At 31.0% G+C, this 10751-nt stretch overlaps 1 protein-coding gene across 3 annotated transcripts in view; it reads right to left on the minus strand.

Annotated features, from left to right (window-relative positions):
• LOC139500249 (perlucin-like protein) overlaps positions 1 to 8995 on the minus strand; it is a 45270-nt gene extending 36275 nt beyond the window's left edge. For 2 of the 3 annotated variants that reach the window (XM_071289002.1, XM_071288991.1), the window contains exons 1-3: positions 8813 to 8995; positions 6737 to 6808; positions 5298 to 5512 (exon numbers count right to left, since the gene is read on the minus strand). In XM_071289002.1, the coding sequence (XP_071145103.1) occupies positions 5298 to 5512; positions 6737 to 6806 (285 nt within the window). In that variant the 5' untranslated portion in view covers positions 6807 to 6808; positions 8813 to 8995. The remainder of the gene's footprint in view (positions 1 to 5297; positions 5513 to 6736; positions 6809 to 8812) is intronic. The other variant, XM_071288996.1, reaches the window with a different exon arrangement.
• Between the last annotated feature and the right edge of the window lie 1756 nt (positions 8996 to 10751).

Raw genomic sequence — 10751 nt, forward strand, 5'->3', positions numbered from 1 at the left:
AATAGGGAATAGGGAATAGGTAACGAATAGGTAACGAATAGGGAATAGGGAATAGGTAACGAATAGGTAACGAATAGAGAATAGGGAATAGGTAACGAATAGGCAACGAATAGGGAATAGGGAATAGGTAACGAATAGGGAATAGGGAATAGGTAACCAACTTGACGCCCATTTACCAAGCTCCAATATTAATATTTCAAGAAAAAGTATGGATGAAATGAAAAATAATTTTGGTAACATTTTCTTTCAGCCATGTAGAGCTCATAATTTATTTATTTGCAATGGTAGAATCGGGGATGACAAAGACAAAAGCCAATTTACATGTAAAAATGTCAGTGTGGTAGATTATGTTACTGGCTCTGCAAATTTTCTTACACTTCTTCAAAACTTTTCTATTCTTGAAACATCAAAAAAATTTCGGTGCTCACACTCCATTGTTACTTTCTATGTGTATATATGAAAATGAGAAAAGAAATCATTTTAAAAAAGGGAACTTCACACCAACTGAAGAGGTTAAAAAATGGGACATCGAAAATTTGGATACCTTTATTGAAAATATAGATAAAACTCATACTGACATTATTCTAGCTGAGCTTGAGTCTATAAATATTGAAGATGTAAATCATAATTGTGTAAATAATATTGTTAAAAGAACTTGTGATATACTTGTTGATGCTGCTAAGACTACTTTTGGTACTTATATGAAATGTGATAAACAAAATAATTTTAGAATAAATACATCTAAGCCTTGGTTTGACGAAGATTGCAAGACTGCAAGAAAAAAATTCAAAAAATCTAAGAGAAAACTGAACCGTAATTTTTCACCAGATCTTTTCAATGAGACAAAATCTCTAGAAAAGCAATACAAAAGAACAATGAATAAAAGTATAAATAAACACCGCAAGAAAATTAGAAACAAGATTAGTAATTTGAAATAAAAAAATCCAAAGGAATACTGGAAAATTTTAAACAGCAACAAAAAATCCAAAACTCCAGATATCCCAATTACTGTTTTGTTTGATTATTTCAAAGATTTAAATAGCGGTGAAAATGAAGATAATGAAAACCCTTCAGAAAGCCAGGTTGATGTAGATAGTTTGAATGTACATATTAACTCTGTAATAACTCGTGAGGAAGTTGAAAATGCTTTAAAGGGTCTGAAAAATAATAAAGCATCTGCTAATGATAGAATTGTTAATGAATATCTGAAGCATTCTTTCAGTGTTATGTGTGATATTTATGTAAAATTATTTAATGTAATTTTTGATACAGGTATTGTACCCGAAGAATGGCTATGTGGCGATATAATTGATAATTTATTTATTTTATATTCTCTCATTCAGACGATGAAAAACAAAAAGAGGAAACTTTTTTGTGCTTTTATCGATTTTGCTAAAGCTTTTGATACCGTTTGGAGAAATGGCCTGTGGCAAAAATTACTATCTAAATGATGTAAATGGTAAAATGTATAATGTAATTTTTAATATGTATAGTAGTATTAAATCTCTTATTTCATTTAATGGTGATACTACCGAATACTTTCCATGTAATATAGGTGTTAGACAAGGAGAAAATTTATCTCCTTTTCTTTTGTCTTTGTATCTGAATGACTTGGAAGATTTTTTTCATAGAAATGATGTAATAGGTTTAAACACAGTATCAAATGAAATAGAAGAACAAATTAATATTTACTTGAAACGTAATGTATTACTTTATGCAGATGATACTGTTTTATTTTCTGAAACTGCACAAGATCTTCAACAACAGCTAAATACATTTCATGAATACTGTGATATATGGAAACTGAAAGTTAATCCAACCAAAACAAAAATTGTTATTTTTGGTAAAAGTAGATTGACAAACAAATTAAATTTTACACTTGATGGTAATGTTTTAGAAATTGTCAAAGATATTTCATATTTAGGCATTAATTTTTCCAAAACGGGTAGTTTTAAAAGTGCTAAAAATCAACTCAATAGTAAAGCCACCAAAGCTATGTATGAAGTTCTAAAAAAAGGCCGCTTACATAACCTGACAGTTAAATGTCAGTACGATCTTTTTGATAAAATTGTAAGGCCTATATTGCTATATGGTTGTGAAATTTTGGGATTTAGTAATATTGATGCAATAGAAAGAGTGCATTTGAAGTTTTGTAAACTTTTGTTAAACTTGAAAAAATCAACCCCAAGCTTTATGGTATATGGAGAGCTAGGCGCTTATCCTATGTCAGTATATGTGGAACACCGTATGGTATCTTTTTGGTCTAACATTGTAAACAGTTCCGATAGTAAAATGACAAATATTCTATATAGATATATTTATAAACTCAACGTAGATGGTGGATTTACTAACGAATGGTTGATTTGTATAAAAAAATTCTTGAATAAATATGGATTTTCAAATATTTGGTTAAATCAGAGTAACTATAGTTTTAATCCAAAATGGTTAAAGTTGAGCATTAAACAAAGAATTTTTGATCAATTTCAACAGACTTGGAAATCAGAAATGGAAAATTCTCCAAAAACATTATGTTACAAACTGTTTAAAGAAAACTTTGAATTTGAAGAATATTTAGACTTATTACCTTATAAAGATAAAATAACGTTATGTAGGTTTAGAACTGGAAATCATCGGTTGCCTATAGAAACCGGTAGATGGCGTAGAATTATAAGAGAGGAAAGGTACTGTGTACTTTGTAACTCTCAAGAGATAGGTGATGAATATCACTATATTTTAAACTGTACAGCTCTTACAGAAAGTAGAAGAGCTTTTCTTAAACCTAACTATGTAAGCCGAGTAAATGTTTTAAAATTCGGCGCTTTATTTATTTCAAAAAATATTCGTGTATTAAAAAATTTGTGTAAATTAATTAGAATTATCAATATAGAAGTATGTTCTCCAGGTTGATCACCAATCTCTCATTCTTGTTGCTCGTTTTGTGCAAACTTGTCATGCGCAAAATCTGTATGTAATAATATGTAAAAATATCTTTCTTTGTACCATTAAATTGGTTTTATAAGAAATAAAAAATCTGTAAAACAAATGGATGAAATGTAATATATCTGGACGACTTGTACAGGTATATCTCTGTAAAACAAATGGATGAAATATAATTGACTGTTTGTACAGGTATATCTCTGTAAAACAAATGGATGAAATATAATTGACTGTTTGTACAGGTATATCTCTATAAAACAAATGGATGAAATATAATTGACTGTTTGTACAGGTATATCTCTATAAAACAAATGGGTGAAATATAATTGACTGTTTGTACAGGTATATCTCTATAAAACAGATGGATGACATATAATTGACTGTTTGTACAGGTATATCTCTATAAAACAAATGGATGACATATAATTGACTGTTTGTACAGATATATCTCTATAAAGCAAATGGATGAAATATAATTGACTGTTTGTACAGGTATATCTCTGTAAAACAAATGGATGAAATATAATTGACTGTTTGTACAGGTATATCTCTATAAAACAAATGGATGAAATATAATTGACTGTTTGTACAGGTATATCTCTGTAAAACAAATGGATGAAATATAATTGACTGTTTGTACAGGTATATCTCTATAAAACAAATGGGTGAAATATAATTGACTGTTTGTACAGGTATATCTCTATAAAGTAAATGGATAAAATATATAATTGACTGTTTGTACAGGTATATCTCTGTAAAACAAATGGATGAAAAAGAATTGACTGTTTGTACAGGTATATCTCTATAAAACAAATGGATGAAATATAATTGACTGTTTGTACAGGTATATCTCTATAAAACAAATGGGTGAAATATAATTGACTGTTTGTACAGGTATATCTCTATAAAACAAATGGATGACATATAATTGACTGTTTGTACAGGTATATCTCTATAAAACAAATGTATGAAATATAATTGACTGTTTGTACAGGTATATCTCTGTAAAACAAATGGATGAAATATAATTGACTGTTTGTACAGGTATATCTCTGTAAAACAAATGGATGAAATATAATATATCTGGACGACTTGTACAGGTATATCTCTGTAAAACAAATGGATGAAATATAATATATCTGGACGATTTGTACAGGTATATCTCTGTAAGACAAATGAATGAAATATAATATATCTGGACGATTAGCACAGGTATATCTCTATAAAACAGATGGATGAAATATAATATATCCGGACTGTTTGTACAGGTATATCTCTGTAAAACAAATGGATGAAATATAATATATCTGAACGATTTGTACAGGTATATCTCTGTAAAACAGATGGATGAAATATAATATATCTGGACGATTTGTACAGGTATATCTCTGTAAAACAAATGGATGAAATATAATATATCTGAACGATTTGTACAGGTATATCTCTGTAAAACAGATGGATGAAATATAATATATCTGGACGATTTGTACAGGTATATCTCTGTAAAACAAATGGATGAAATATAATATATCTGGACGATTTGTTCAGGTATATCTCTGTAAAACAAATGGATGAAATATAATTGACAGTTTGTACAGGTATATCTCTGTAAAACAAATGGATGAAATACAATTGACTGTTTGTACAGGTATATCTCTGTAAGACAAATGGATGAAATATAATATATCTGGACGATTTGTACAGGTTTATCTCTGTAAAACAGATGGTGGAAATATAATGTATCTGGACGATTTGTACAGTTATATCTCTGTAAAACAGATGGAGGAAATATAATTGACTGTTTGTACAGGTATATCTATGTAAAACAGATAATTTATTGCGAGACGTTTAATTCCAAATTTTCAGCGGTTGGCAAAATTATTACGATTGACATACTTGGGTAGGATTGCTAAGGATGATTCCGACAACAAATGTAGGGATGTTATACACCATTGTAAAGATAAATCAATTTAGATTTACGATATAACAAGTTTCAGTGGGGTTGACATCCTAGAAAGCGGCATATAACAGAATTTCGTCACCGCCTGACATTTTTCTGAAATGCAAGTTAAGTACCTTGTGTTATATTAAGGTATATACTAGGATTTTTTTTCTGAGACAAGTGCCTGTGCCTCCCTCCATGAAAAAGAGACAATACATTTTGAACTATTGATTGATTATTTTGCGCGGACATCATGGTATCTACTATTCTATTTTCTACAATGAGAATTACTATTGAAAGTATAGAGAATTCTTATCCATTTACTTGTTTCAACTGATATTTTTTTTTAAGATTGAACAATCAAATGTAATATACACTTAAACCTGCCATTATAAATCAACCTCTTGACTAGAAGTACCTTCTCTGTTGTCCTACTATCGTTTTTTATGTAGTATTGTAACTCGACAGCACAGTCCGGGTCGTCGTGATTCAGAGATGTAATACATAGCGTAGAATTATGCTTGAACTGGAAGGTATCGCAAGCGTTGGATAAGCTTCCACCTTCATACAAAACATAAATCTCGTCTTCGGGATTCACCGTTATTACTACCGAACAATTTTGGCCAAAGGTGTCTGTAACATAAAATTTTAAGTGATAAAACCTTGAAATCATTCTTAAACAAAAAAATAGACAAATAACAGTATGATACAAAAATAAGAAGATGTGGTATGATTGCCAAAAATCCAATTATCCACCAGCGATAAAATGACGAAGATGTTAGAAACTATAATAGTTCACCATACGGTCAACATCAAGCCAAACTTATACCGTATAGTTAGCTATACAAGGCACGGGAATTGCAAAGTGTGAAATAATTCAAACGAAAAAACAATAGAAAAACAATAATAAAAAAAAGATGATGCGTAACGATCAACTAACTACAATAAACAAAATAGGCTTCTGACTAAGGAGACTGAGGCACAAACAGAACGTGGCGGGTTAAAACTTGTTATCCAGCGCTAAAAATACTAAATGTTTCGACATGGTTGGCATTGTTATATGTTAACAGAGGGTAAGCATTCAAGTTTGCTTTAAGTTAAAGTGAACCCCTTTTGTTTAGCCACTTATCGAGATCAAAAAGGCGACATATGATGTTCATATGCCAGGAACCTCACCAATGGGTAATAGACATGAGAAGATGTGGTATGAGTGACAATAGACCACGCTCAATCCTAGTCACAATGTGTAAAAGTAAACAATTATAGGTCAAAGTGCGGCCTTTAACATAGAGCTTTGGCTCACACAGAACAGCAAGCTGTTAAACCGTAAATAAAAATATACATGTATTGAATTGAGCAATTGCTGGTTTTTGATGAAAATAGTATACATTTAGAACTTGTTGAGCAGTATCTTGATAGGGAATAGTATTATATGTGTAGCATTTATCATTCCAGAGAAATCATAAATTTAAAAGGTGTGACATATGTTTATAAACGTAATATTTTGAATTGAAAGTTTATGTGACTGTCATACAAGTGAGAGGTATAGCTAGCTATAAAACCAGGTTTAAATCACCATTTTCTACATAAGGTAATGCCTGTACCAAGTAAGGAATATGACAGTTGTTTTTCATTCGTTTGATGTGTTTGGTCTTTTGATTTGGCCATTTGATAAGGGACTTTCAAATTTAAATTTTCAATATTTTTGTTATTTTACTTATGATGTACATAAAATGCCACAAGTTGGTATGTTATCGAAAATGTGATATAAGGGTTTATTTGCAATTAATTAAAGACATGTAAACCATCAAAGTATTGATTCACATCGGTAACATGTACATCTTTGTTTGGACTTACAAACTGTCTGCTCTGAAGCTTGGTGTAGTGGTACAATGCTGAAGATCATCCATATGACAAGAGTCTTCATTTCTGCAGTAAAAAGCAACAATATATATGGAATAAGAGATTGGCGTGTTAGATTTATGGAAAAAATAGCTTTCATGTGCGTCAAAAACAGTTTTCATTTGCGTCAAAAACAGTTTTCATTTGCGTCAAAATAGAAACCTTTTCATTTAAATATTATCCGCTTCATTGGTTAGTTGATTGGCTGATTGCAAACATAAGTGGTATGTATAGAATATCGGGTTTTCTACACATTGATATCGTAAAATATCAGCCGCGAGCCATAATCTGAACCTATTAAAAAAAAAAAGCTTCACATTGTGTCGAGCGGCTGATCTCTATCTATACGAAGAAATCCGATTATCTGTTAATCGTTCTATTGCTGGTCGTATTCTCCTCAATAAGACAGTTTAACGCCTGACGTTAATTGATGAAATAATATTCTCAAATTGCCCTTTTAAAAAAATAAATAACATATATTGTATGACTATGAAGTTGCTCTTTTCACATTGACTAAAAATGCTTCTTTGTTAAAACGTTTTATTCCCTGCATGTTAATATTGATAGCGAAATCAACATTTGATTTGTTGAGACTATCCCACGTGATGTCGAACAAAACTTCATATTCCCCTCTGAGTAGCATATTCCTGTCTGAACTTCCATGCGAGACGTTACGCGCGGTTAATTTTTTTTTTCAGATATAGTATAGCAATTTCGTTTTAAAAATTATTTGAGACCTAAAATCAAAACAAACAGAATAATGATTAAATTATGATCGGTACTGATTTTCATTGTAAATGTCGTGTTTAGTTATTCAAAACTAGCGGATAAGAAATGAAGTTTTCGCAGTTGCCTATTTTTTAGTGACCAGGGATTAACCAACGAGTCAGAGAGTTCATTATGTATTTGATTATCTATGTCATCATGGGCCATCGTGACTACCTTAGGTACCGCACTAGCACTGTCTTGTTCTCGGCTAACTTTCAATTGGATGACATGGGAGCTAACTTGCGTCTACGTTTCAATAAACCAAATACCATTTGAGACTCGTTGCTTTATGCGTTTGTTGCGTATAGTGACTGATCTCTGATATAATTACTATCACTTAAGCCTGATAATAGAGTTTTTGTCTCATTTTCATGTAGATAGGTGTTTTAGGATAATCTCATCAATGAAGTGTCCATTCATTCTATTGTAAATTCCTTTGAAGACACTGATAGGTGATTAGAAATCAGTAATAATTATAACGGCAATCATCCTTATCACACACATCTTCAAATAGAGGTCGGTCATTTAAAGACGTATCAACCGTATTATATACGTTGACGTATCCGCATCTGCAGATATACCAAAAACATTATGTGATCCCGAGCTTTAATTTTATGTACTTTCAATAATGCAAATGGGCGACTGATTAATTTCTAATGCAGAAATTTACAAAACAATTAGGAAATAACGAGTTTTTGTGGAATATGTAATCCGACTTTAAAAGATATTCCGGATAGTTGGAACAATTTACAGGCATGATAGGAGTGAATACGGTAAAATCGTTTGTTTGCGTATGAACTTGTGCTCACGTACATTTAGAACCAAATAGTTATTTTACAAATAGAATGATACTCAGTACTTTTCTATTACCTTTGATGATAAAATCGCAAATGAACAATATTCAAAGTTACTTACATACATATAAGACTAAGTAGTAAATTTGATTTTTTTCTGTGTTTATTCATGTAAGATCTTGAAATATTTTGTTAACTAGATTAATAAAGGATTGGGTACGATATTCGTGTACCTGCCCTACATTGGCTTCTTTTTAGGGGCATGTAAAAGAAGTTGATAGAATCCCTTATTTTGTCCAAGTCCAAGTCCGATGAACCGTTTACCCGGAGGTGAATACAACGGTACTCTAGCTCTAGTGTTGTGAGTAGATGTCGTGTTGTGATTTGTTTTACAGATATGTTAAGATAATTTTGAACAAGATGCAAAAACAATTTTCGTGAGCATGTAGAAAAATGTACGTTCACTTACGGTTTGATCATGAATTATATTCCACATACACACAATTTTTCAAAGAAAATACTTCTATGGAAAAGTAACAATTCTAATAATCTCAGGAGCGAATATAAAACACTTCCATCACAGGGGGCTATAACTCCGCGCCTTTTGTTTAATATATTATATTCATGAAAATGATAAATCATGAGACGTTACTTTAAGATTTGTAGCAGCTTTTAATCGCTCATAAATGATTATTTACCAAAATTTAAGCAACTTTTAGATTTGTTCTTTCGATTTGAGATCCAAATAATACCAATTCAAATATAAGGTAAAAGTCCGAATCAGTCTTTTACCACTCTGTGTTTTTGTGAGATGTATTTCTATTTGTAACCATATGACGAGTTAAGCCTTTTTCAACTAATTTTTCTATTCGTTCTTGTGTTGTACTGTTACACCACTGTCCCAGGTTAAGGAGAGGGTAAAGATCCCGCTAACATGTTAAACCCCGCCACATTCTGTATGTATGTGCCTGTGTAAGCCAGGAGCCTGTAATTCAGTGGTTGTCATTTGTTGATGTGTTACATGTTTTTTTTTCCGTTCCTTTTTTGGTAAATAAATTAGGACGTTAATTTTTTCATTTGAATTGTTTTACATTTTTATTTCGGGGCCTTTTATAGCTGACTATGCGGTATCATTCTAGCCAAAATATGACCAAACCTCAAACTAATTGCAACAGAATGTTCTTCTAGTTTTCCAAGCTGGCTTAGGTGTACTGTTGAACATAAAAAAAATCGAGAATGTTTGGATGAAGGGAAATTGTTAATTTTGGGTGAAAACCTTGATTTTTTTTGAAAAATCGCTGAAAACTGGTAATTTGCCGTGACTCAAAAACAAAAATAGCAACTTGCATAATTTTTAATGAAGTCAATAGATCTTATTACAGTAATGATTTATTTAAACGTTCATGAACTGTAAAGATCAGGAAATTGAAAATTTTGGGTGAAAACCTTGGATTTTGATGAAAAATCGCCGAAAACTGGAAATTTGCCGTGACTAAAAAACAAAAATAGCAACGGACACAATTTTTAAGAAAGTCATTAGATCTTATTATAGTTATGATTTATGTAAACGTTGATGAACTGCAAAGATCATGAAATTGAAAATTTTGGGTGAAAACCTTGGATTTTGATGAAAAATCGACGAAAACTGGAAATTTGATGCGACTAAAAAACGAAAATAGCAACGTACATAATTTTTAATCAAGTCAATAGATCTTATAACAATAATAAAGAAATATAAACTATGATGATTTTTAAGTATAGGAAGTGATAATTTTGGGTGAAAATGTAAGTATTTTTTATAAAAACTGGGAATTTATGTTTTCTTAATAAAAATCAAATTATATCATGAGTCTTCAAATTAATTTTATATATATGTGAAGTGTTTAGATGGATCAAATAATGACCAATTCGTAAAATCAATAGATCATATAACAACAATAAAAAACGATTGACCGGTATTATACTTTTTTTAAAACCAAAATATTTACTTTATATGATAACAAAACCATGCAATTGTTTTACCGAAACCCCTTAATAATGCTTATTATGGTTTTGCGTATTCTACATTTATAAATCTTTAGAAGTTGATTGTCACTTAATCGTCCATGTCAACTGTTTTGTTCGAATTTGTACAACCAGTTCCTTTACATTCGCCACAAGCTACTGAACATTCAAGTCCGTTTTTTCTACAAGTACATCTTTTAGTGTCACAGTTTGTCTTACAATTGCATCGAATAATGTTCAGCAATTTAGAGGGAGCTGCGTCCATTGTACATTTAACCGGAACAAGGTTTCCATTAGCGACTTTCCAACCCCATTCACACGGATTTAGATTGTCCTTGTTCATCCACATTTTCATTTGAAGATAAGCTCTCTGGCTATGAAATGAAGCCGCATTTGATGTTGGC

Source organism: Mytilus edulis, chromosome 1 (assembly GCF_963676685.1).
Source record: "Mytilus edulis chromosome 1, xbMytEdul2.2, whole genome shotgun sequence".
Taxonomy (NCBI): Eukaryota; Metazoa; Mollusca; class Bivalvia; order Mytilida; family Mytilidae; genus Mytilus; species Mytilus edulis.